At 57.2% G+C, this 27711-nt stretch overlaps 1 protein-coding gene across 1 annotated transcript in view; it reads right to left on the bottom strand.

Moving 5' to 3' along the window:
* Positions 1 to 27711, bottom strand: part of ADAP1 (ArfGAP with dual PH domains 1) — a gene marked incomplete at both ends in the record, with an annotated part of 61188 nt that overhangs the window by 21022 nt on the left and 12455 nt on the right. Inside the window, 2 exons of the mRNA XM_082671154.1 lie at positions 2544 to 2635; positions 12265 to 12395. Coding sequence (XP_082527280.1) covers positions 2544 to 2635; positions 12265 to 12395 — 223 coding nt within the window. The remainder of the gene's footprint in view (positions 1 to 2543; positions 2636 to 12264; positions 12396 to 27711) is intronic.

Below are 27711 nucleotides of genomic sequence, written 5' to 3' on the forward strand. Positions count from 1 at the left end.
GTGCCGGCCCCGGAAGGACCCCACGCAGCCCTGGGACCGGGAGACACGATTTCTCCTGCTCATGCCGCCAGCCTGTGGCCCCTCTTCGGGGGCCTCGCCTGGGACCCGCCAAGGGAGGGGCACCCACAGGCCCACGGCTGCCTTGAGGGGGGTGGCTCCCAGCTGCCCCAGCCACACAGCAAGCAGGAGGCCCGGCTTCTAGCAGAGGCCAAACTGAGGGGGCCGGACTGACCGCCACCCACGACGCTGGGGTTGAAACTCAGGGCACGGGTGGCACCGGAAGGGAATCTGGGCCCCGGCCACGCTCTGAGTCACACGGCCAGGCCCTCTGCTTCTCACATTGCCCCAGCTGGTGGGGTGGGCTCCGAGCTCCAGAGAGCAGGAGCTGGGGGACCACTGTGTCCAGAACCCACCCTGGGCCAGACCCCGGCCACCTGACTCACCACCTCATTGCACCCTCGCGATGCCCCGGGGGGGTGGGGGGGAGGAAAGGTGGCATCCTTCCAGCTTCACGGCTGAGGAAACTGAGGCCACTGGGTCTTAGACTGCCGGGAGGCTGTTGCAGCCCCTGTGCTAAGTGTGCATAGCTGAGGAGGTGTACTTTCCAGTGTACACGGGCATTCACACCCCCTTCACCGCTGCACAGCTCTCCACAGTGAACACGGGCATTCACACCCCCTCCACCGCTGCACAGCTCTCCACAGTGTACACGGGCATTCACACCCCACTGCACAGCTCTCCACAGTGTACGCGGGCATTCACACCCCCTCCACCGCTGCACGGCTCTCCACAGTGTACACGGGCAGACCTGAGCACCTGAGTCTGGGGAATGGGGCGGGCTCGGGTCCTGTGAACCTTCACTCAGTGGAGGTTTCCGGAAGGTGGGGCCCACTGGGGCTCAGAGTACCCTCCCAGTGGGGACGCCTGGTCACCCGAGAGGCCCTGACCACATAGCCCTGCATGGGGGCTTTGCAGGGATGAGGCTGCAGAGGGGCTGGCCGAGCCCTGGGCAGGAGGCAGGCGTGTGGCCACACGCTCAGAGCGGTGGGGATGCAGGGTGTGCATGCAAATGGCCCAGACAACGGAGAAGCCTGTGGCTGGGTGATTAAAATCGGGTCAGAATCAGCGGCCATCTTGCTGATTCATACCGAGATGGAGCCCAGTGGGGCGGGGCGCGAGTTCCCCGGGAGCCCAGAGCCCAGGGTGCGCCAGGGCCTGGGGGGCCGGCCTGCCCGTGAAGGGTTGAAGCGGTGGGCGCGGCATGCTGAGGTGAGGCCAGCCTCGGTCTCCCTGCCTGTGAAGTGTCCGAACTGGACGCGCCTCCCAGTCTCCCCACTGTGGCCGCCAGCAGCCCCCCGGTGTCCCACCCCTCGTTCACACAGAACTAGAAACACACAGCCCTGCGTGCAGCCTGGGTCCAGGTGCTGCCGGGCGGGGTCCCCGGGGTGTGGGGTACACCAGTGAGTCAGGAGGCGACAGCGCTGAGCCAACAGGAGGGAGGTGCCGCCCGGGGGCCAGGGCTGGACGCAGGGCGCCCAGGGGCCTCGCAGCCGTGGGCGCATCCCCGGCCTGGGAGGAGATGGGGCTGCGTCCCTACCCTCCTTTCCCAGAAAAGGAAACTCCGGGAGGGGCGCTCATCACAGAGGGGCCCTTCACCTCCGAGCCGCAGCTGAGCAGCTGTGACACCGGCCAGCTGAGGAGGGGCCATCAGGGGCCTGAGTGACCCTTGAGGGCATTGGGAGGGTTGCCAGGGATGGATGGGTGGGTCTGATATGGGTGGAGAAGGTATGAGGGGTGCTTGGGGGGGCCAGCTAGTGAGACGGGGGACAGTCCCCAGGAGCCCCCCAGGAAGGATCCGGAGACCCCTGGTGGGCAGGTTCCCTGCTGGTGCTGAACCTGACTCGGGCAGCTGACCCCACGCACCTCCCCTGACTTCCAGAACCTTCTGGAACCCCACAGTGTGCTGCCCTCTGCTGGGCGCCAGGAAGAGATTTGAGGAGCCCACCCTCCCTTGAGCCCATGGGACCAAAGGAGGAAAGGCCTCTGCGACCCCTTGGCTCTGAGGGGCCAGAGGAGGGGGGAGGGGTCCTCAGGAATGAGCGGTGGCCAAACGGAGCCAGCCTGGGGGTTGGGGTCCTGGGGGGGGCTGGGGTCCTGGGGGGTCAAGCAAGGGCCTCGGGTGGAAGGAACAGCCGGGGGATGTTGGGGCGGGAGGGGCGTGCGGAATGGCCATCCAGCCCGGATGGGGAGCCACTCAGGGACCAGCGGGTTGGGAACCCAGGTGGGGTGCAGATGGGGACACTGAGGTCAGTGCGGGGGCTGGGGTCCCACGGGAGTGGGCCCCCTACCTCCCCAGGTCCACACCTGGCGCACCAAGAACCAAGACCAAGCGGAGGACAGCCTGGACGGGGCCCCCAGGACGCAAGGCCGGCGCCCACCTTCCCCCACCCCGGCCTCCCGCCCGCCAGCGGGTCGTCCCGAGCCATCTCCAGAGCCTGCGGGCTGTTTACCAGCGACCGTGACAGAAGCCCTTTGTTACTCACTGGCAGTCGGAGGCCGAGGGCCGGTAGTAGAAGGGGGGCACTTTGGACTCAAATGCGGCTCTGGCGACATGGTTTCCGCGGGAGGTCATGAACTGCAAGAGAGAGGGTGGGTCAGGGCCCCAGAGGCCAAGGCCAGCTGACCCCAGGGCCCTGGCAGCTCGGCGCCTGGAAGGGAGTGAGCAAGGGTTAGGGGACTGCCCTTCCCCGCAGCTGGCGGGGGCCAGGTGCCTCCAGAACGGGGCCCTCCTTGGACGAAGGCCCTTGCCCCTGGCCTCACACGAGGCCTGGCTTGTCTACTCTGCCTGAGCGGCACAGAAGAAGCCCACGTTCCTGTAGGGCAGCCACGCTGCAGAGACCAGGCATGCAGCTGCAAGCTATGAACAAGCTGGGGGGGGGGGGTGAGGGGGAACCTCTGGAGCAGCCGCCATGCGGGGCGTCCCGGGCCCAGAAACAGCACATGCAAAGGCCCTGAGGTGGAGCGAGCTGGGCATACTGGAGGAGATGCCCTGCCCTGGCCTGGCCGGCGTGGGTGGGGGCCTGACCACAGGGGCCTCAAGAGCAGGGAGGGAGTGTGGGCTGCCGGTGCCCTAACCCCTCCCTCTAAGTCATCGCATTTGAGGACCGTCAGGCCGTGGATGTGGACGATCAACGGGGGAAAAATCACAAACAATAAGATGCTTCAGCAAAAGGCTGGCACCAACTTAGAATCCTAAAAGCGATGGCTTTTCTATACAAAACACCGATCTGCTCAGAGGTCTAATAGGAGGAAAGGCCGCCGCTAAGAGCAGGTGGACAAAACACCTAAGAACTAGCTCTCATGAGGGTCACTCAGTCTCCATGAAGAAACTGTCCCGTGCTCCAGGGCAGCAAAAGCAACTCCAGAGACATACCAAGTTCGTGGTCAGGGAGACAGAAAGCGTGCTGTCTCCCTGTGTTGGTCTATTTTTAGCAATTCTCAAAAAAAGAAAACCAGGAATAGAATTTTCAAGAGCTATTAGCAAAGATTCTAAAGTTCATTTTAAAATTAACAAGCAAAAGCATCCTAGAAAATTCTGAAAATGAACATGCTTCCTACCAGATATTCAAACCTGTTATAATGCTACTATGAGTCAAACAGTACTGACCAGAAAGCCTAAAAGGTCCAGAAACAGATCCAATGGGATCTAATGTCCAATATTAAACAGGTTTAGTAGGACAAGTGGTGTACAACAGTGGTAACATCTCAGATCGACGGGGGAAGTGCCCATTACTTGATGACCAGTAAGAAACTGGAAGCTACTGGAGAAAAGGGGGTATGCCTTTCAGCAAAGTAAACTCCAACTGGATTAAAGACTGAATTTCCAAAGTTAGACAATACAAACAGTAGACGAAGGGACTTCCCTGGCGGTCCAGTGGTTAAGGCTCCACGCTTCCACTGCAGGGGGCACGAGTTCAACCCCTGGTCAGGGAACTAAGATCCCGCGTGCCGTGCAGCATGGCCAAAGGTAGGTGAAAATCATGGGATGATTTAAAAATAATTTTGGGAAAATATGGAAGGAAATCTTCATGACTTTGGGTTAGGAGTGGTTTCTTAGAGGTGACACCAAAAGCACAAGTAACAAAAGAAAAAAAAATCAATGGAACTTCATCAAAATTAAAAACTTCTGTGTTTCTAAGGACACCATCAGGAAAGTGAAAAGATTTATGAACCTTAAAAACACGAGGCTCATGAGAAACGGACACAAAATGCCACACAGCATAGGACTGCTTTTGTATGAAACACCCAGGACAGGCAAATCCAGAGACAGAAAAGCCAACTGGGGGTCTCGGGGGAGGGGAGTGGCCACGAAGGGGGACGGGTCTCCCCTGAGGTGAGGCGAATGTTCTGGAACTAGACGGAGGTGACGGTTGAACAAGATTGTGAATATGCTTATTTATTTTTTTACTGCAGTGTAGTTGACATACAGGATTGGTTTCAGTTGTACGGCATAGTGGTTCGACATGTATACACGTTACGAGATGACAAAGTTATTACAACATTGTTGGCTGTACCCCCTGTGCTGTGCGTTACATCCTGTGACTTACTTATCATGACTGACGTTCATGCCTCTGAGTATCCTGCACCTACTTCTTCTGTTCCCCCGCCCCCTTCCCTCTGGCAACAGCTGTTTGTTCTCTGTACCTATGAGTCTGTTTCTGTTTTTTAATATTTGTTAATTTTGTTTTCCAGATGCCACGTGTAAGGGAGATCATACAGTACTTCTCTGTGTCTGACAGATTTCACTTAGCATAGTACTACCCTCTAGGTCCATCCGTGTTGTCGCAGATTGTAAAATATCGCTCTTTTTTATGGGTGAGTGATATTCCATGTATATATACACCACATCTTCCTTATCCATTCATCTGTAGGTTGCTTCCATATCTCGGTTATTGTAAATCACGCTGCAGTGAACACGGAGGTGCGTGTATCTTTTTGATTAAAAATGTTCTAGTAAACACCCAGGAGTGGGATTGCAGGATCATATGGTAGTTCTATTTTTAATTTTTGGAGGAACCTCCATACTGTTCTCTGTAGTGGCTGCACCAACTTACATTCCCACCACCAGTGTAGGAGGGTTCCCTTTTCTTTACATACTCTCCAGCATTTATTACTATTATTATTTTTTAATGAATTTACTTATTTATCTATCTTTGGCTGCGTTGGGTCTTCACTGCTGCGCGTGGGCTCCCTCCAGTTGCGGCGAGCAGGGGCTACCCTTTGTTGCGGTGCGCGGGCTTCTCACTATGGTGGCCTCTCCTGCCACGGAGCACAGGCTCTAGAGTACAAGCTCGGTAGTTGTGTCTTGCAGGCTCTAGAGTGCAGGCTCGGTAGTTGTGGCGCACGGGCTTAGCTGCTCCACGGCATGTGGGATCTTCCCAGACCAGGGCTTGAACCCATGTCCCCCGCGTTGGCAGGCGGATTCTTAACCACTGCGCCACCAGGGAAGTCCAGCATTTATTACTTGTAGACTTTTTAATGATGGCCATTCTGACTGGCGTGAGGTGGTACCTCATTGCGGTTTTCATTTGCATCTCTCTAATAATTAGCGACAGTGAGAGCCTTCGCATGTGCCTACCTATTGGCCATATGTATGTCTTCTTTGGAAAAATGTCTGTTCAGGTCCTCTGCCCATTTTTAATTGGACAGTTTCTTTTTTTGGTACTGAGTTGTATGAGTTCTTTGTATACTTTGTGCAATAACCCTTACTGCATAAATTGTTTGCAAATATCTTCTCCCGTTCGGTAGGTGGCTTTTGCATTTTGTTGACAGTTGCCTTCGCTGTGCAAAGCTTTTTAGTTTGCTGTAGCCCCATTTGTTTATTCTTGCTCTTGCTTCCCTTGCCTGAGAGACAGATCCAAAACGATATTGCTAAGACGGATGTCAAAGAGCATATGCTGCCTGTGCTCTCTTCTAGAAGGTTTATGGTTTCAGGTCCTATATTTACGTCTTTAATCGATGGTTTCAGGTCTTACACTTAGGTCTTTATCCGTTTTGAGTTTATTTTTCATATACGGTGTAACAAAGTGGTCCAAGTTTCATTCTTTTGCATGTGGCTGTCCAGTTTTCCCAACACCATTTATAGAAGAGACTCTCCCCCATTGTATGTTCCTGTCTCTGGATTATTCGCTTCATTTTTTAAACATTTATTTTATTGAGGACTTCCTTCGTGGCACAGTGGTTATGAATCCACCTGCCAACGCAGGAGACACGGGTTCAAGCCCTGGTCCAGGAAGATCCCACATGCCACGGAGCAACTGAGCCCGCGAGCCACAACTACTGAGCCCGCGAGCCACAACTACTGAGCCTGCAAGCAACAACTACTGAGGCCCACGCGCCTGGAGCCCATGCTCCACAACAAGAGAAGCCATCACAATGAGAAGCCCACACACCACAAGGAAGAGTAGCCCCCGCTGGCCACAACTAGAGAAAGCCCGCGTGCATCAACGAAGACCCAATGCTGCCAAAAATAAAATTTATTAAAAAAATTCTTTTATTGAAGTATAGTTGACTTACAAAGTTGTGTTAATTTCTGCTTAGAGCAAAGTGATCCAATTACACATACTGTATATTCTTTTCATATTCTTTTCCATTAGGTTTATCACAGGATATTGAATATAGTTCTGTGTGCTATACAGTAGGACTTTGTTGTTTATCCATTTATACATAATAGTTTACATCTGCTCATCCCAAACTCCCAGGACTTCCCTCCCCCAGCTCCCCTCCCCTCCAGCAACCTCGAGTCTGTTCTCTATGTCTGTGAGTCTGTTTCTGTTTCATAGATAGGTTCATTTGTGTCGTATTTCAGATTCCGCATATAAGTGACATCATATGGTATTTGTCTTTCTCCTTATGACTTACTTCGCTTGGTAGGATAATCTCTAGGTCCATCCATGTAGCTGTAAATGGCATTATTTCATTCTTTTTTATGGCTGAGTAGTATTCCATTATATACATGTACCACTTTGATTGTTCACTTTAAAATGAATTTTATGTTACATGAATTTCACCTCAGTAATTGAAAAAATTACATAGCTCCTTAAGAATATAAACTGCACTTTTTGCATTTTAAAAATATTATTTTAGGGCTTCCCTGGTGGCGCAGTGGTTGAGAGTCCGCCTGCCGATGCAGAGGACACGGGTTCGTGCCCCGGTCCGGGAAGATCCCACATGCCGCGGAGCGGCTGGGCCCGTGAGTCATGGCCGCTGAGCCTGCGCGTCCGGAGCCTGTGCTCCGCAACGGGAGAGGCCGCAGCAGTGAGAGGCCCACGTACCACAAAAAAAAAAAAAAAAAAAATTTTAAAGTAAAGTTAAAATACAACCAACAGGATGAGAAGAACTACTTGCAAATACTAAATCTGATGAGGGATTTGTGTCCAGAATACACAAAGAACTCAATAATAAAATCACCTAACTCAATAGTAAACAGACAACCCATTTTTAAAACGGGCAGAGGATTTGAATGGACATTTCTCCAAAGAAGATACACAAAAAGGGACTTCCCTGGTGGTGCAGTGGTTAAGAGTCTGCCTGCCAATGCAGGGGACACGGGTTCTATCCCTGGTCTGGGAAGATCCCACATGCCGTGGAGCAACTAGGCCCGTGAGCCACAGCTACTGAGCCTGCGCTCTAGAACCCGTGAGCCACAACTACAGAGCCCACGTGCCACAACTACTGAAGCCCGCGCGCCTAGAGCCCGTGCTCCACAACAAGAGAAACCACCACGATGAGAAGCCTGCACACCACAATGAAGAGTAGCCCCCGTTCGCCGCAGCTAGAGGGAGCCCGCGTGCAGCAACGAAGATCCAACACAGCCCAACATAAATAAATAAATAAATAAATTTATTAAAAAAAAAAAAAAGAAGACACACAAATGGCCAAGAAGCACATGAAACGATGCTCAACGTTACTCATCGTTAGGGAAATGGGAACCAAAACCACAAGAGCCCGCCATGCACCCAGCAGGACAGCTGAAGTCACACAGATGGCAATGGATGCTGGAGAAGACGCAGAGAAACTGGAATCCACATGATCGTTGGTGGGGATGGGCAGCCGTGCTGGGAAAAGCCTGGCAGATCCCCAAACATTAAACACAGAGCCACCGTAAGGCCCGGCAGTGCCACTCCCTTCTGAGAGGACTGAAAGCACAGAAATATTCTGAGCAGCATTGTTCGGAAGAGCTGGAAAAACGAGACAACCCAGGTCCGTCAGCTGGGGAACGGATCAACAAGATGTGGTCCATCCATGCGATGGAAATGACCTCGGCCATAAAAAGCAACGAAGTGCTGCCACCTCGGTGACGTAGATGGATCTTGAACACATGGCGCTCAGTGAAAGAGGACACAGGAGCCGCACGTGGTGTGAGCCCACCGACTCGCAGTGTCCGGGCCAGGCAAATCCACCAGGACAGAGAGCAGAGGTCCTGCTCTCAGGAGGAGCTGGGGTGGGGGCAGTGCTGGGAGTGGCGGCTAGTGGGTACAGGCTTATCTGGGGATGTGAAAATATTCTGAAATTAGATCGTGGCAATGGTTGCACAGCCCTGAGAATTCATGAAAACTACTGAATTGTACACTCTAAAAGGGGGAGGTGTATGGTGTGTGAATGACAGAAATCAGGCTGTTGTGAGTAAAAAGGCCTATCTAAGTGTGCTGTAAACCCTAAAACCACAAAAGGCAAGGTTGATAAATGTGATTACTTCAAAGTAAAAACGTGTCCACTGCAAAAACCACCATGAGCAGAGTCAAAAGACACCCTTGAGAAAAACGCCTTCACCTACCGTCTCTGAGGGCTGCAGCCCTCCTACGCAAAAACCCCCGAGAAAACGGAAGCAGCTCACAGCAGCGGCCCGGGGCCCGGAAATTCACAGATGGCTCTGAAATGTCTCCTAAGACGCTGCACCTCACTCAAGACGAGAAGAGACCCCGCTGGGAACAAGGGTTCACCTCTCTGTCGGCAAAGACGGGCCCTGGGAGACAGGGGTCGGCAGGAACGCGGGCAAACGCTCTCACATGTGCGGGTGCAGGCGTGGCTAAGAGGGGGAGACTGGCAAAGTCCTTAAAACTAGTCACAGAGCCTCTGAACTCCCCTTCGAGGAATGTGAGCCCCGTCGCTGCCCCCCGCAGGAGGTGACGCTTCCGCTGGCCCGGTGGGCACGGTGGGAAGACCCCCTGCGCCCCTGTGTGCACGGAGGAGCCTGCTGGGTAACTGGGACTCTCCAGGCAGGGGTGCGCTGGGCAGCCACGGCCTGCGACACACGGCCGTCCCAGGGGCACCCGCATTCCCCGGAGTCTGTGCACGCGGACATGGGGAAACGCGCCAGGGTCCGCCACCTGTGACCGTGGTGTGTCCACACAGTGGGTGTCACTGGGCCTTTCTAAAGTGGGGGAAGCGCTCGCGTGGTGGCTTAGGCCTGGGGGAGGGGTGGGAGCTGAGGGCTCGGGGTTCTTTCTGAAGTGATGAAAATGTTCTAAAATTGACTGTGGTGACGATTGCTCAACTCAGTGACTGTGCCATAAACCGCTGAATTGGGCTTCAAAGAGCGAGCTGTGTGCCTTGTGAATTATATTTCAGTAAGCTTCTCTAAAGGAGATGCTATAGAGAAATATAAAGTTTGGGGGGAAAATCATGAAAAGAAACAAAAGGAAAAGGCACGGACGAGGGTCCCGCGTGCCTGGCCCACAGCCAGGGCCGAGCTCCCCGCGTCACGGCCGCCCTCCCGGGAGCGGGCCTGGCTCATGCAGGCTCAGCACCCCCAGCCAACCACCAGCCCAGGGACTCACGGGCAGAGTGAGGGGAGGACCGGGGCCGGAGGCCCGGCAGGTCCCCGTCCACACCGCCCTGCCCCACCTTGGGGCGGGGGTCCAGCACCCTGCAGGCCAAGCCCTTCCAGCCCCTCGAGGTCACCTCTGTTTTAATGGCGGAGAAGAGGGGCAGACGACAGAAAGGGGATGAAGGCCCCTCTCAGCTCCCAGCGCCCCCGTCCCACGCCTGCACCACTGGCACCAACCCGGCCTCTCTTCGGACCTTCTCACGAGCGTTCGCAGGTGGAAAGCAGAGCTTTCCTGGTGGCACCCGTGTCTAGGACCCTCTCCCTCTCTCCTCACGAGGCATCACCCCCTGCGGGGCGTCAAGGCAGCCTCCGCCTCCGCTGTCTGACCACTGGGGTAAGGGTACCTCCAGCCACATGTGTGAATGTTCCACGTGCACAGGGCGGCTTCGTTACCTGCAGACTGACTTGGCAGGAAGGCCTGGGTAGGCCCGGGAGGCTGCTGTCACCAAGGCTGCATGGACAGCAGCAAACTGCTACTCCCGGAAGCAGGGGGAGCACACAGGGAGCACCGAGCCTGGATCCCCAGCCCTGAGGCAGCCACCAGCCAGGGAACTCCTCCTCTCGCTGGGTGGGCATGGTCACCACGCCCCCGAACCCCTGACCCTGGAGTCAAATTTGAGGAGTTAGGGGGCCTGCCCCTCGGCTCCCACACATCTCCCCGCAGCCTCCGTCAGGGGTCAGGCCCCACCTGGGCAGCCTCCACAGCCACAGCCCTCTGTCTGGAACTCACTACCCCAGGCTGTGCCCTGCTCTCACCTTCAGTCAGGCTGGGGGGCCCTGCCTGCCACCCCGGCCCAAGTCACCACCCCCTGCCCACCAGCAACCTGCGTGTCCCCCTCTCTAAGGCCTTCTCCAGGGGCCAGCCACTCGCCAGGCCCCCCATAGCAACTGTGCAATAAACACGGGTCAGGTGGGTGGATGGGTGGGTGGGTGGGTGGGTGGATGGGTGGGTGGATGAGTGGATGGGTGGGTGGATGGGTGGGTGGATGGGTGGGTGGATGGGTGAGTGGATGGGTGGGTGGATGGGTGAGTGGATGGGTGGGTGGGTGGGTGTGTGGGTGGGTGGATGGGTGGGTGGGTGGATGGATGGATGGATGGATGAGTGGGTGGATGGATGGATGGGTGGGTGGGTGGATGGATGGATGGGTGGGTGGATGGGTGGGTGGGTGGATGGGTGGGTGGATGGGTGGGTGGATGGGTGGGTGGGTGGGTGGATGGGTGGATGAGTGAGTGGATGGGTGGGTGGGTGAGTGGATGGGTGGGTGGGTGGGTGGATGGGTGAGTGGATGGGTGGGTGGGTGGATGGGTGGGTGGATGGGTGGGTGGATGGGTGGGTGGATGGGTGGGTGGGTGGGTGGGTGGATGGGTGAGGGGATGGGTGGATGGGTGAGTGGATGGGTGGGTGGGTGGGTGGGTGGGTGGGTGGATGGGTGGATGAGTGAGTGGATGGGTGGGTGGGTGAGTGGATGGGTGGGTGGGTGGGTGGGTGGATGGGTGAGTGGATGGGTGGGTGGGTGGGTGGATAGGTGGGTGCGTGGGTGGGTGGATGGATGGGTGGGTGGGTGGATGGATGGGTGGATGGATGGATGGGTGGATGGGTGGGTGGGTGGGTGGATGAGTGGATGCGTGGATGGGTGGATGCGTGGATGGGTGGGTGGGTGGATGGATGGATGCCTGGGTGGATGGATGGATGCCTGGGTGGATGGGTGGGTGGGTGCGTGGGTGGATGGGTGGATGGATGGGTGGGTGGGTGGGTGGGTGGGTGGGTGGGTGGATGGGTGGATGCGTGGGTGGGTGGATGGGTGGATGCGTGGGTGGGTGGATGGATGGATGGGTGGGTGGATGGGTGGGTGGGTGGCTCAGTGAAGGGCTTGACTTTCGTTACCTTCTGCGACTCTCCATAAGGTTAATGGCAATAAAACCCGAACAACAAGAGGGCCTGTCCCATTGCATAGCTGCTCCATATGCTGTGTTCCCTGAGCACCAGAATGCCCCAGGTGTGGGGAAATGGGCCCAAAGCCGCAGGCTCTGCCCACGGAGAGGAATCAACAGTCCCCCGCACTCACTCGCTCATTCATTCACTCTGCAGCTGCCGCAAGAGGGAGGCAGGGAGAGGCAGTCCTGGGACCGGGTGCACAGGGCGGGGGCAGCGGCACAGGAGGGCCGAGGTCCAGCTGCTGGCCCCTTGGCCTCCCGACACTTGTGGATGGTCTCCCCACAGCCTGGAATCCCTGACAGCCCAGGCCCCCTTGGGGCACCAGAGATGGAGCGACCTCTGAGGTGTCATGACCCAGAGGGTGGCGCCGAGGTCACCCAGGGCAACGGGACAGGCCTGTGTCCTCCCCTCCCCACCTGGCACCCCTGCCTGGCCTTACCTCCACTTGGGCATCGTCCCAGGTGTCCAGGCGGACGGACTTCACCTTGCTGACCTGAGGGATGTTCCGGTGAATTCCAGAGCAGCTCAGACAGATGAACACCCCTAGGGTGTATGAGGCCCAGTCAGGATCTGGAAGACAAGGCCAGATGTTCAGGGGGCGCTGACCCCGAGGGTCCCCCAGAGGGGACAGAACACTGGACCAGGGCCCACAGGGCTGGAAGGCCCCCTCCCTTTCTGGCCCTGGTCTCGTCTGTGCAATGGGAGGCCGGCCAGGAGACCAGGTTCACAGGCTCTGGGGGCCCAGAGTGGGGGTCCCTGCCCCCCGCACAGAGGAGCAGCCCCACCTCATCATCCTAGCTGCTCCCGGGGACCGAGGGAACCCTGAGTGGACCACAGTAGCGTGGGAGACACTGGGGCGACGTGCTGATGAGAACCCATGATCAGTGCCTGTCCGGCAGGCGTGACCAGGACACGCCAACATGTGTCACGTCCTGCAGTTGAGGCAACGGAAAAAGCAGAATAAGGCTAGGGCGGGGCTGTGGAGGCCCAATTGTGTCCACACTTCGAGAGGTTTGAAATTTTTCAGCTGGACAGCGGCACCGTAGACAGTGAGGGACGTGATGCTTGTTCAGTTGGGCGGAGGGTAAGTGGGTGCTGGTGCCCGAGCCCCCAGTTCCTCCCCATCTGTGCATCCACGTGGTAACCGCGTGGGGGGCTGGGCCGCGGAAAGGAGTCCTACAGAGGAGGTTTTCTCTGGAGAGGACAGGTTGTCCAGTAAAGGCTTCCCGTCTCTCAGGGAAGCTTCTGTATCAGACTGGTCTAAATCAAGATGCCCAGTGGCTCCCAGCCGAGGGCCACCAGCTTGAGCAGGCTTCCCTGGGAGCCCCTGGGGGGCTGGTCTGCACCCAGCCCCTAAACTAGCAAACACCCCCCACGCCCGTGTGAGAGCACAGCACTGAGCCCACCCTGCGGTCACTGCCACCCGAGGGGCCCGGGAGCCCACAGACCCGGGGGTCGCTGGGATCAGCACGTGGATGCCCCAGCCCTAGGTCAGGAGGACACTTTCTTCTGTGATAAGACAAGGCTGGGGGACTTCCCTGGTGGTCCAGTGGTAAAGAATCTGCCTTACAATGCAGGGGACGTGGGGTCGATCCCTGGTCAGGGAACTAAGATCGCACGTGCCGCAACTACAGAGCCCACGCGCCCTGGAGCCTGTGCGCCACAACCAGAGAAGAGAAAACCCGCATGCCGCACCTAGAGAGGAGCCGGCGCACCACAACGAAGAGCCCGTGCGCCGCAACGAAGGCCGGACTCAGCCAAAAATAAATAAAAGAAAGACAAGGCTGGGAGGTGGCTGTGCCCACGGGGGGCCGGCCCAGGCCCCCACCCTACTGAGGACACAGCCCTGCACCTCCCTTTAGGGACCCCCAAGAACCCACCCTGGTGCCAGAGGGTCAGAGCCCTCCTCAGAGACCAAACAGCAGCCACAGGCCCACACAGCGTGCGTGCGTGTGGGGGGGGAGGGGATCCGTGGGGGTGGCAGGCACCTCTGGTTCCTGGGTCAAGACCCCTCCAGCCCGGGGGCCTGGGCCCCAGACACACCTCCCTGCCTGTATGGAATGAAGGGTCAGCTCGCAGACACAGGGGCCCAGGCGGCTGGCGGGATGGGCAGGTGAGCTCGGGGGAAGGAAAAGCCCCGTTCTGGCACTCACGGCCCAGCTCACAGCCATCCAGTCCCAAGGCCGCACGGGGTGTGACCGCTCTAGGGTCTCGTGGAAGAAACTGGAAGCCAGGGAGGTAGGTCTCTGGCCCGTGACACACAGTCTAGGTGGCACGTGGAACAGAGGAGCTTCGGGAGTCAAAAGGCCGTGTCATCCCGAGGCCCCTGCCCCAGCCTCTCGGCAGACGCTCCACGGGGCGCTGCGGGCACCGGCGAGCCCGGCCTCCTGATGAGGGATGCTGGCCGCTCTCAGGGTCGGGGGCTGGGCTGCAGTTGGGCGGCGGGGGAGGGGCTGCCCTGCCCAGGGACACAGAGGCAGGCGCTCCAAGGCCTCCGGGGGGCCCCTGCCCTGCCTCCCCCCTGCATGGGGCTGGCTGACAGCGGTGGCTCCCAACCGGGGCCAGCACGGGTCGGGGCAGCCCAGAGACCCGGGGGCCTCGGGCCTCACCCCAGCTCAGAAGGGCTGTGAGCGGAGGGGCCCCTCCATCCTCCTGACTCCCAGCCTCGCGCCCTGCTGCCCTGCGTCCCCCCGGCCAAGCCTCTGCCCGCTGGGCACACAGACGCTCATCACGTCAACTCTCTGGGTGGAGCCTTGGGGACCTCTCCTCTGCCCCGGCACCCCCGCCCCAGCTCATACGTCCCCCCCGGGCCTCCCTGACCACGGCCGGGCCCCATGCATCCCTCGCAACACCTCTCTCTCCCCAGCATCGGCCCGTCCTGGCACTTAGGTCCCTGTTCACCACGGGCTGTCTCGGCCCCCGGAACGTACATGGGTGGGGGGCCTGCAAGCTCCCTCCCACTGCCCCAGGGTGACCGCTGGGGGGATGCCAGGGAGAGGCCACCACCCCACTGCCCTGAATGTGACCCGGGGAGGTACTCTGGTGGCAAGGGCTTGGCAGCGGCCACAAGTCAGGCCCCCGATGTACTGGGGTGCACGGGTGTGTGAGGACCCTGGTGGGTGGGCACAGGGGGCTTGGGTAGGGAGGAGGCCGCATGCCCCAGCTCTGAGCCTCTGGGGAGGGGGCGGAAGGAAACACTGGGGGCCAGGGAGCCCCAGAAGACCTCCAGCCCAAGGGCTCCTGGACAGAAGACCCCCACTCGTGACCAGTTTCCACTAGCTCGTGGGGCGGCGGAAAACGTGCGTCTGCAGGAACCGACGTGCCACATCAGCCCTGTATCTTCAGGACGTGCTTCCCCACGGGTGTCACTTTCAAGAAACCACTTGGCTGCTGCAAAGAGGACCCAGGAGAGCACCCACCCGGGGTCCCCCTGCCAGGCCCCAGCCCAGCCACGTTCCCCCACCCCCCGCCGGGTCCAGCAGCGGTGCCCCCTCTGCGGAAGTGAGGAAATCCGGACGGAAAGCTAGCAGGTCCGAGAGCAAGTGAACGGAGAAGACAGGCACCCGGGGCCCGAGCGGGGTGGCCGCTGCATGTCCCGTGGTGCAGGAACCCATTTGCAATGGGGATGGGGACAGGACCGCTAGAAAACTGAACCGGGGCAGGGGGAGGGGCTGTGGCACCCTTGCCCAAGCTCCTGGCACCTGGCCGCTCACCGGGACCCTGGAGGACTCCCGACTGAGCCCCGCGGCCCTGTTATACCCGCCTGCCAAACGCCGGGTGCCCCCCCTCCGCCATTCCGGGCTGTGCGTCCCGAGGCCACTGACAGCACAGTTCTGGGCACAGAGGTTCCCTGCCCGGCGGCCACCACAGTCCGGCTGGGCCAGCCGCACCGCTTGTCCTGGGGGTTCCAGGGGCTGCTCCAGCTCGGCCCACCCTGGCCTGGCCCCCAGCACCTGCCGGCTCGCCAGCGTCTGCCCCTCCGTGGGGTCACGGCGCCGACACTTCCCGGCCTCGCCTGCAGCTCAGCGTGGCCACGGGATCCGAGTCTGGCCAGTGAAGCGTGAGCAGGGGGACCCACGTGCCCCCAGGCCCGGCCGACAGCCACACACCCCGCACGCCGTGCTCCGGGCCCATCCTGGGCTGACGGGGGACTCGGGGGCCGGGGCAGGGGGAAGAGCTGGACCCCTGAGTCACTGCCCGGAGGACAGAGGCCCGGAGAGAGGGGGACGGACACCGCCAAGGGGACTGCTGTGAGGACAAGTCAGGTCCCAGAGATGTGGGGCTGTCTGTTTAGCAGGGAGTCTATCTGCCCGTCCTCTATGGCATCCTGAGGCCCTAAGTCCCAGCGCCCGGGATCCGCATCAACAGACGTGTGCCAGCGGGGTGAGGGCGCGCTGGGCAGGCACCACGGCTTCCGGGGAAGAACGCGCTGCAGGGAGCGGCAGTGTCCCAGGGGTTGCGGAGAAAGACTGAAGTGAGGTCCCGGAGGGCGGTCCCACCCTCACCCACCGTGCTCCGTCCTCCCAGGGCCCGGGGCCGGGGGGTGGTCCCACCCTCACCCACCGTGCTCCGTCCTCCCAGGGCCCAGGGCAGGCGGCACCGCTCCGGGCTTCACCCTCCTCCTCTGTGTGCTGGGACGATGGCAGCCACTTGCTAGGGTGATGGGTGAAACGAGCCCCCGGGAGGGCCCTGGTGCAGGGGAGACCCCCTGTGCACAGCTCGGTGATGCTGCTGGGTTCTGCTCTGAGCGTGGACCTTGGCTCCGGGCCCCCTCACAGCCTTTGTCTACTGAAGTGAAAATTCTGAGATTGGCTGAACAAGGGCCACCAGAAGATCCAGCCCTGCCGCGGGGCCAGGACCGGTGCCCACGCGCCCCCATCCTCTCACACAGGCTCCAGCAGGAGACTGTCTGTCCCCTATCCCGGAAGCCCTGTTTACAGGACACTTTAGCAGGGACTGGATTGGCAAACAGCGGCCCTCGGGCCTGGTCTCGTGAAGTTTTACAAACCATGGGCGCTCAGCCATGCCCATCATTTACATTCTGCTCATGGTTGCTTCTGTGGCGCAGGGACAGAGCTGAGTGGTTGTCACAGAGAACGTGTGGTCCACAAAGCCTAAAACAGTCACTATCTGGCCCTTTACATCTGCCAAGCTCTGCTCTAGAGAGAAAAATAGGTGTGACGCAGAGAGCAGCCTAAGGAAGCAGGTGATTAGAACTGATGCCTCGAGGCCACTGCCCACACCGTCCATCTCTGACCACAGATACCGAAGTTCAAGGAGAAGCGACACACTTGCCCAGTGTCATGCGACCGGCACCGGGACCCACTGATCCCCGCCCGCCCGCCCACTGTGTGTGTGAGGGTGTGCACAGGTGTGTGCCCACAGATACAACCTGGGCGGCCTCCTTCCAAAGAGGGCTCACAGAAGTTTAAAATTAAGGAACGGAGACCCTAAGCCTTTCATATAACAGTAAGAAGACAAGACACGGCGAAATCAAGTGTTGGGGGCAGGGGCAACAGAAAGTCGTCACTTAAAGAGCAGGAAGTTGGTGCCTTTTTAAAAAGCTATGGTGGGGGGCTTCCCTGGTGGCGCAGTGGTTGAGAGTCCGCCTGCCGATGCAGGGGACACGGGTTCATGCCCCGGTCTGGGAAGATCCCACATGCCGCGGAGCGGCTGGGCCCGTGAGCCATGGCCGCTGAGCCTGCGCGTCCGGAGCCTGTGCTCCGCAACGGGAGAGGCCACAGCAGTGAGAGGCCCGCGTACCGCAAAAAAAAAAAAAAAAAGAATAAAAAGCTATGGTGATAAGACACTGTCACACATTCACTAGAAAGGGTAAAATTTACGAGACTGGTACCACCCGATACGGATGAGAGCGCAGAGCAGGGTTCTCAGACACTGCCGGCAGGAGCATAAATTGGTTCAACCCACCTTGGAAAACGGTTTGCAGTTGCTTACATAATTAAACATGTATCTCTCCTATCACCCCGCAATTCTACTCCTCAGTATTTACCCAAGAGAAATGAAAATATGTCCATAAAAATTCGCACATCCGACAATATGTAAAAAGTACAAAGACTGCAACCGACAGGGGTTCATACCAAGAATGCAAGGCTGGCATAAAATCTGAAAATCAGTCGGTGTGATTCGCCATATGTGCAGATTAAGAAAGAAAAGCCATACGATCGTCTCCACAGATGCAGAAAAAGCACCCGACGAAATATAACACCCTGATAAAACTCCTCAGAAAACTAGGAATAGAGGGGAACTTCCCTAACTAGATAAAGGGCATCTGTGAAATACCTACAGCTGACATCATACTCGATGGAGAAAGGCTGAGTGCTTCCCCGCTAAGACGGGGAACTAGACAGGAATATCTGCTCTGTTCACTTCTATCCAACATTACCCCGGAGGGAACAGTGGATGTCTAGGGTTGGGGGGATGTGAAGAATGGGGGGAGATAGCATTTCTTTTTGGAATAATGAAAATGTTTTTAAACCGACTGTGGTGACAGTAGCCCAACCCTGTGAGTACACTAAAAACCACTGAATTGTTCACTTCAAATGGGTGAATTGTATGGTATATAAATTACATCTCAATAAAGCTATTAAAAAATTTAAAACAACATAAACACTACACTCACTACACTAGAGGTTCTGGTCAGTGCAGTGAGGCAATAAAAATAAATAAAAAGCATCCAGGTTGGAAAGGAAGAAGTAAAATGGGTCTATGCAGAGACAACATGTTTATCCATATAGAAGATCTGCTGGAGTCTACACAAACACTACCAGAACTAACCCACGGGGTGGCAGGATACAAGATAAATATACAAAAGTCAGTCGTATTTCTATAAACCAGCAACAAGCAGTCAGAAACTGGACATTTAAAAATACAATTACATTCTGGAGACGGTTGCACAGCAATGTGAATGTTCTTAACACCACTGAACTATACCCTTAAAAGAGTAAAATGGCAAATTTTATGTTACATGTATTTTACCACAATTTAAAAATTTTGAATACCATTTATAATAGCATAAAAAATATTAAATACTTAGGAGTAAATATGACCAGATATGCAAAACAGTACGCTGAAAACTACAAAATATTGCTGAAAAAATTAAAGACCCAAATATGTGGTGAGAGATGCTATTTTCATGGGTTGGAACACTCTATATTGTTACGATGTAAACTCTCTCAAATTAATCCATAGATTCAATGCAATCCCAATCAGAATTCCAGCAGGATTTTTAGAGCAGAAATTAACAAGCTGATTCTAAAATCCGTAGGTAAATGCAGCGGACCTAGAAGAGCCAAAACAACTTTGAAAAAGAACAAAGATGAAGGTTTTAGAATTTATTTTAGAATTTATTGCAAAGCCACAGTTATCAAGATGGTGTTGGTATCAGCAAAAAAAACCAAACAGATCAACGGAACAGAATAGAGGGTCCAGAAGTAGGCCACACATGTGTGGACAACCAATTACTGACAAAGGTGTACGGGCAGTTCAGTGGAGAAAGAATAATCTTTCAACAAATGGAGCTGAAACAGGTATCATCTGCAAATATTAGACTTCAATCCAAACCTCCCGCCATATACAAAAAGTAATTCAAACTGCATCAGAGCACCAAATGTAAAACCTGAAACCATAAAGCTTCCAAAGGAAAATAGGAGAAAAATATTTGTGACCTTGGGTTAGGCAAAGACGTTTTAGCTATAACACTAAAAGCAGAACCCATTTTTTAAAGAAAGATACATTGCTTTATCAGAATTTTTTAAAAATCTGCTCTTTGAAAGGCACTAGCCAAGGGAATGAAAAGGCAAGTCACACTGGGAGAAATTTTGCAAATCATATATCTGATAAAAGGTTTGTGTCCAAAGCATATAAAGAACTATTCAGGGCTTCCCTGGTGGCGCAGTGGTTGAGAGTCCGCCTGCCGATGCAGGGGACACGGGTTCGTGCCCCGGTCCGGGAAGATCCCACATGCCGCGGAGCGGCTGGGCCCGTGAGCCATGGCTGCTGAGCCTGCGCGTCCGGAGCCGGTGCTCTGCAACGGGAGAGGCCACAACAGTGAGAGGCCCGCAAACCGCAAAAAAAAAAAAAAAAAAAAAAAAAAGAACTATTCAAACTCAGTAATAAAACAACCCAATTACAAAAATAGGCAAAAGATTTTAACAAACACGTGATGGAAGACGGCAAATAAGCACAAGGAGGATGCTCCCCATCTTACGTCATCAGGGAAGCAGGGCTGACTGCACAGGACCCGCGGGGGCTTGTGGGGTGATGGCGGATACTTCTCCCATATTCCAAAGGGGTGCGTTTTATCCTCTGTAAGTCACACCTCAATAAAAATGAATTTAAGAAAGATGTGTCTACAACCCCGGACCTGTCCCAACAGACAGGAGAAGCAGCATAAGTCAGGGCTTCCGCCCCCTGCGTCCTGCCCTGAAGGGGGCAGGCACCTGCTTCCTCTCGAGGGGTGCGTCCCCCAGAGTGACGTCCAGCTGGCACCCGGGGGCCACATGGGCCGATCCAGAGGCCTGGTCTGTCCTGGGCGTCCTGCAGATCCTCACACCTGCAACGGTGTCCTCGGGACTCAGCGCCTGCCGCCCGGCCTCCTGCTGGTCCCTTCAGCCGCTGTAACAGCTCTACGGCCTCATCACACTCACGGCGCAATGACCGACCATGTTACCTTGCCGCTCCTCTCCACTCCCTCTGAGGCTGTGTCCTGCTGTTAGTCCAGTTCTACACAATAAGGCAAAAAAAGCCCAGAGAGGGTCGGATGGTGTCTGAGGTCACACAGCGGCAAAGCTGGGATCAGAGGGCAGGCACATGTTTCCCACCCTCCACCCCGGAACCACCTTCCTGGTTCAAAGAAGGTGGGCGTGAGGATGTGTATGGGTGGCCGGCGCCCACGGGAGCCCCAGCCCAGCATCCAGGCTGGTGAGGAAGCCTGTCCATCATCTCGGGAGGTGACCACCCCGCTGCTCCCTCCTGGGGCTCCCCCAGGGGCTGGCGGGGAAAAGTGAGAAGATGGTTTGAAACAGGTTTGAAGCAGGAGGCGTCCTGACCCCAAGCCCAGCCTGCGCACCGCAGTTCGGGAAGCCCAGAGTCCGGGCCTGGGGGAGTCCCCCCACCCCTGCCGTCACGCGCGGCACCATGGCAAGGCCAGCGGGAGAGGAGAGGCCTGCCTCTGCTTGGGGGAGGCACCGGCTGCTCCCCGCCTGCCCAGCGCACAGTGGGCCTGCAGTGCCCCCGACGCACGGGTCACCCTTGTCTGTCCTCTGCCCCTGCAAATTGCTGCAAAAATCCTAAAGGCAGTGAGAAGGGCACCAGTCCAGGGCCTGCCGGCCCAGCCCACAGACCACCTGCTGCTCTCAGGACTCACCGTCCCGGAGGGCCGGTCAAGCAGCACATGCCAGGAACGGCACCCCTGGGCGCCAGGCCTTTGAGCCCCGGGAGGGCTTTCCAATCAAGAGCCCCTACTTTAAGGAAGTATTCAGGCCCTGGGAGGCGAGTTCTGGGGGTGACTCTGAGAAACAGTTTAAGGTCCCTGGGGTCAGGCAGAGTGACCGCCCCCCAAAGCAGTACATGGAGACCCGTGGGGTGTGCGGGCCCCTCGCCGTGGCCCTGCAGGCAGCTCCAGGACAGTCTCCTGTGTGTCCATCTGGTCGATTAATGGATTAACTCTCCCTGCGCTGTGCCTGCACTTCAGCTGATCGGTAATTCACTTGACGCCAGCCCCTCCCTCCTTCCCACAAAAGGCTCTCAGCACAATCTCGGGCAGGAGGGCCGCCCCGGCCTGTCCACTGGCGATGCCGACCCTGAGGCCAAGGACCTCCGGGGTGGACGCATGTGCACGCGTGCAGCGGGGGCAATGAGGGGCTGGATCGTGGCTGGCAGGAGGTCCCCAAGGGAGGGGCTGGGTGACCTTCAGCTTTCCTAGTGGACAGGCTGTTCCTGCAGGCTTCCCTCCCAAGCCGCTGGGGCACAGCCAGGTCCACCCCATCTGCACAAGCCCCCCTTCCCCAACAGGGCCAGGAGGCAGGCACAGGGCTGGGGTGTCCGTGTATATGCGAAAGCCCCACATTCCTGAGCTCCTGGGGTGGAAAGGGGCCCACGGCGGGAGGAGAGCTGGTAGGGGTACCCCAGCACCAGGACCCCCTTAGTCCCGGGCAGGAGGGCCCCACCCCTGGTCCGGGCTCCACTCTGGCTGCACCCCGTCCCTGCAGGGCAAGGGGCCGCCGAGCCGTCCAGAGCCTGCCCTGCCCCTCTGTCTACTTCTGAGCACCCAGGACTCAGGGATTCCTTGCCCAATGGCCCGGGCCACGGGGTGGCCAAGGGCATGGGCTGGTGTGGGTGGAGCGCACGGGGCCCTGCAATAAGAGGGGGCGGGAGAGGGGCCAGGCCTGAGTCTCCACGTGCACTCCTGCCCCGGCCCCTCAAGTGCCGGGGCTGCTCTGTGCTTCTCCAGGCTCCTGCCGCACCCTCTCTGAATCAGGGTGACGGGACCTGCCGCCCAGCAGGCTGCTCCAGGCCGCCAGCTTCCGTCCGGCTCCTCTCCCGTCTTCTGCCCTCCCTCTGCCCCGGCTCTGCCCGGCTTTCTCCTAGGGCACTCTCAGTGACTCAGCCCCCTGACTACTTCCGTCTCCGGGAGCCCGACCGAGGCCAGGTGAGACACGTCCTGGGGCTGAGCCAGCAAGAGCAGGTGTGTCCCTCGGCCAAGGCCCAGCAGGGGGAGGAGGGTGTGCAGCGGGACCTGTCAATGGCACGGTGGGTCTGGCTGAGCCCTGTGGCCCGGCTCCAGGGACCTCGGCCCCCGCAAGGCAGAGGAGGGCCGAGTCCTGGTGGGCACAGCCAGGCAACTGGCTCTGGGCAGAAGGCCCAGTGGCCGCCTAGGGGCCCACAGCCTGTGCCCACCGCCCATCACAGTTACTCATCTGCTGGGGCCAGGCCCTCCCCACACGTACAGCGCCCGCCCTTCGCCTCAATCTGGGTCCCACGCCCCGTTTCCACTGTTGGCGCTTCCCAACACACAGTGCAGCCTGGGCTGTGTTTATCCTGTCTCCCGCTGGAATCAAAGCTCCGGGAGGGCAGGCAATTGGCTTCTGTGCCTGGTGGTTCCCATCGCCAAAGCCGGCACCCTGTATACAGCAGGCGCTCAGTGAATACCTGTGGTTCACACCTCCTCTCTCCCGGCCCCAGTGCCCAGTCCACTGAGAGGCAAGCACGGGACCCAGCCTCGCTCAGCCTCCCCTCCTGAGCCCTCCCCACCTGCCTGGCCTAGTTCCCTCTTCTCTCCCGCACCGTCCTTCCCCAGCTCTTCCATCACTCCGGCCAGCACCACGCACACTGCCAAAGTCCCTCTCTTGGCCCCGAGGAACCTTCCAGACGCCCCCCATCCCTCTCAACCCCACCGCTCCACCACCCCCATCGCAGACCCCTCTGGCCTCCGTGGCACTGACCCCATCCTTCCTGGACCAGGCAGCCTCTGGCCAGGCCGCCTGCCTCCCAGGGGTCCTCCTGCCTTCCAGGCCGCGTGCGTACCCCTCCCCGCCAGGCACCCTCCCGGCATCTCATCTGGTCTCTTGGCTGTGAAAACTGTACTTTGAGCTAGACGGAGGCGGTGGTCACACAACCTGGGGATGTTCTAAATGCCACTGAATTGTTCACTTTTAATGGCCAATTTTATGCTATGTGAATTTCACCTCAATCAAGAAAAAGAGAAAAGGAAACAGTTACACCCAAACAGTGACACCCCTCCGGCTATTTTCTGCCTGGTCTCTACCTCTGCCCTCCTTCCCCCAGGGCCGTCCGGGCGCCGGGCTCGCGCCTCCACTCCAGGTCTGTCGCGGCCTCTAAACCAGCCCCTGGTCCCCAGCCCACCTCCCCAGGCCGGCCCCAGCCGGCGACGGCGCCTCACCCTTCCTTCAGCCTCGGCCCAAAGCCGGGGCGCCCTTGCCCCCCCCGCCCCGTTTGCCAGCAAGCCCTGCTCCCCAGACTCCACAATGCATCCGGGACTCGATCATTTCCCACCACACCACCGTCACCTCCAGTCTGGAGGATTCGTGAGCATCCTAACAGCCTACCTGCTTCCATCTCGCTTCCGCGCCTCGGGCCCTCCGTCCCGCTCTGAGGCCCCGCCTGCGCCCCCGGTCAGGGCCCCTCTGAGCTCATGCCTCCTGCTCTGGACACACCGGCCTCTCGGCTTCTGGCCGGCCCGGGGCCACAGCAGCTGGCGGGCCCACCCGCTTCCAGAGGAGCCATGACCCCCGGGGGACCCCAGATGACCCTGGTGCCCGTGCTTACCCACCTGTCCCCTCGTCACATCCCAGTAACACCCTCCTCCCAGTGACCCCCACCCAGACCCCAGCCGCACCCAGGGCCACACCCTCACCCTGTCACCACAGAGGCCGCCGCTCCCACTCAGGGGCCCTGTTCCGACCCGCCTGCCCTGCACCTCAAGAGCACAGACCCCGAGTCTCCACCGCCCTCCCTCTGCTGCACAACGCGGGCCGCCTCTCACCCACCAAGGTCTCGCCCGGGGGCGCCCCACGCACAGGGAAGGGCCCAGCCACGTACAGGTGCGCAGGTTGACCCAGGACCATGCATCACGGGGACATCCAAGGGCATGTGGCCAGGGCCCCCCTTCCCGGGGCTTCCCGCATTAGAGCCGCTGCTTCACGCTCTCCTCCCCGCCCACCCCTCCACCTCACGCCGGGGACAGAGGCGCCCCCGCCGCCTCCTGTGCTCCCGGTCCCACCTGTGTCCACGGAGGTCTCGGCTCCTTTCACAGGGTGACTCCAGGCACTGCCGCTGGCTCCCACCATCCCGCCCCGTCAGCCAGCAACCCCTGAGCTGCCCCGCCAGGGCTCAGTCCAGTTTGCTCTCTTCTCTGACCCCTTCGCACGCAGGCGTCCCCTCGCATTGTTAACAGCTGTCTTCACGGGGGTCTCCACCCTCCCCGGGGGTCCCTCACCATCTCCTCTGCTGGTGCGGCTCCAGCAGGGAGTGCCCAGTGCCCACACCTGTCCTCCACCTGTCCTCCCCGGGACCCCAAAATGTGGATCAGGCTGCTCCCCACCAAACCCACCCCAAACCCGTCATTAGATGAGGTGACCCTTGCACAAGGTGACCCCACGCTTCCCCTGTTGTCCCAGAGCCTCCCTGCAGTCAACCCCCCGCCTCCAGCTCCCTAGAGAGGCCAGGCCTGGACCCAGGCATCTGGGCAGCTGCTCCGAGAGTCCAGAATGCTCCTCCTCCAGATTCCTGCAGGCCCAGCTCCTTTTCACAATGCAGGCCCCAGGCGGCCCATCATCCTCCCTGCCCGCTCTTGATGGGCAGCCAGCAGTGCTCACCACTGCACTAGCCACCCTCTGCCCGTCCCGTCTCTGCATGGGACCGCTTGCTCACCATCCATCCTCCCCACAGAATGCAGACACATGAGCAAACAGCCCGGGCGACGGCACAGGACAAGGTGCTCCTGCACACGCATGGGATGGGGTAAGGGGGCACCCGCACTGGAGTCCGGGGTGGTCGGCCAACTGAAGGCTTGGCCCTCACAGGCCTCTGGGTCCGTGGGCAGAGCCGCGCAGCCGCGAGCCACCTCTGCAAAGTGGCAGGATGCCGCGGACCAGGGTCGGGGGCCAGGTGAGACTGGCTCACGGCCGTCCACCTCTGGGCCTGGATGGAGTGCCCATCCCGGAGAAGATTCTGGAAAGATGGCTGGGCAGGAAGCACCAGAAACCTCTCCCCCCACCTGGAAAACGACGGTACTGGCAGAATCTGACTGACGTAACAACTGTTGAACTCCAGAGCCTGTTGAAGTCTTACAACTTCCAGGGGAGAACGTGGACATAAATTGCAGTTAATTCTGCTCAGTCTCAGCTCTGAGCACAGCAGGCCGCTGGGCATGTGTCCTAGGTGCAGCTGGCACTCAGTTCGCAGGAGCCAGGGTGAAGAAGGACCCTGTCCCTCAAATGTCCGGGATCTGTGCTCTGATTGCTGCTTCTGACCACAGACGCGCAGAAAAAGGGGGAGGCAGCCTTCGCTGCAGCCCCTCCCCCTGCATCTCAAGACCTCCCAAAGACTTAAAGGGCCAGCACCAGCTTTCCCCCTTCATTTGTGCTTTCCCCCTTTTGGGAGCCACTCATTAAAGACTAGGACATTCAGAAACAACTGCATATACGAGGAAATCTAGAAAGTGACCACGCATGACCAGAGGAAGGCTTAGAAAAGACCTGAGAAGACATTAAATTCACTCCTCAGGCTGATCCACAGCACAGACACAGCCTATAACAGCCAGGGGAAAAAAACAATCACAAAATAATAGCAAACCCTGCGGAAGGGGCAGAATCTGATTTCCAGAGGCACCATATTATTAGATTCAAATGCCCAGTGTTCAACAAAAAACACAAGGCACACAAAGAAACAGGAGCGTATGGCCTATCCAAAGGGAAAAATAATTAAACAGAATGTGTCCCTGAAAAAGACTTAATGGCAAATATACTAGACAAAGATTTTATAGCACAGCCTTAACTATGCTCAAAGAACAACAGGAATATGCAGAGAAAGTCAAGAAAACAGTGCATTAATATAAACAAAGTAGAAATATCGACGAAGAGACAGTAAGCTAAAAAGAAATAAACAGACAAAAAACCTGGAGCTAAAAGTACAGCTGAAATGAAAAATTCACTAGAGAGATTCAAAGGCAGATACGAGCAGGCAGAAGAATGAATCAGTAAACGTAAAGATATGAGAATAGAAATTATTGAGGCTGGGGAGGAGAAAGAAAAAAGATTGAATGAAAGTGAGCAGTGCCTGAAGAACCTGTGGGACATGACGAAACAGAGCAACATATGCAGTATGGGAGTCCCAGAGGGAGAAAAGGCAGAGAAAGAAACATGCAGAGAAAATATGTGAAGGAATACTCACTGAAAACTTCACAGATTTGATGAAAGACATGAATATAAACATCCAAGAAGCTCAACAAACTACAAGGAAGATGAACTCAAAGAAGCCCAAACTGAGAAATATTATAACCAGACTTTCAAAACACAAAGAATCTTGAAAGCATCAAAAGAAAAGCAACCTGTCACATACAAGGGATCCTTGAATAGATAACGAGCAGACTTCTCATCAGAAATGTTGGAGGCAAAAGACAGCCAATATATTCAAAGTGCTCAAGGCAGCGGGGGGGACCTCTTAACAAAGACTCCTCTATCCAAGCAAAACTGTCCTTCAAAAGTAACGGGGAGAGAATTCCCTGGTAGTTCGGAGGTTAGGACTCCGCGCTCTCACTGCCAAGGGCCTAGGTTCAATCCCTGGTTGGGGAACTAAGATCCCACAAGTCATGCAGTACGGCCAAAAAAAAAAAAAAAGTAAGGGGGAAATGAGGACATTCCCAGATAAACAAGAGCTGAGGGAGTTCGTGACCACTAGGACTACCTGCAAGAAATGCTCAGGGAGTCCTGTAGGTGAAATGAAGGAACACTAGATGGTACCTCAAAGCCATGTGGAGAAACAAAGATCTCAATAAAGGTAAATACGTGGGCTATTATACAAGCCAGTATTGCTGTAACAATGGTTCGTAACTTTTTGTTATCTACATGATTTAAGAGACTAATACTTTTAAAGGAAAAAACATTAATGTTAAAGCTGGCATTACTGTAGCTCCGGGTTGTGACTCCAAACCTTGTTTTTTACATACTTTAGGAGATAGTGCATTTAAAATAATTAGTAGTTTATGTTTTAGGGCACACAATGTATAAAGATATCATTCTGCAACATCAACAACTGAAAGAGGTGGAGACGGAGCTATAAAAAAGCAGAGGTTTTGTAGGTTATTAAAGTTAAGCTGCTATAAATTCAAATTAGAATGCTATAACTT

The sequence above is a fragment of the Grampus griseus genome, assembly GCF_964374135.1.
Source record: "Grampus griseus genome assembly, chromosome: 14".
In the NCBI taxonomy this organism is placed as follows: domain Eukaryota; kingdom Metazoa; phylum Chordata; class Mammalia; order Artiodactyla; family Delphinidae; genus Grampus; species Grampus griseus.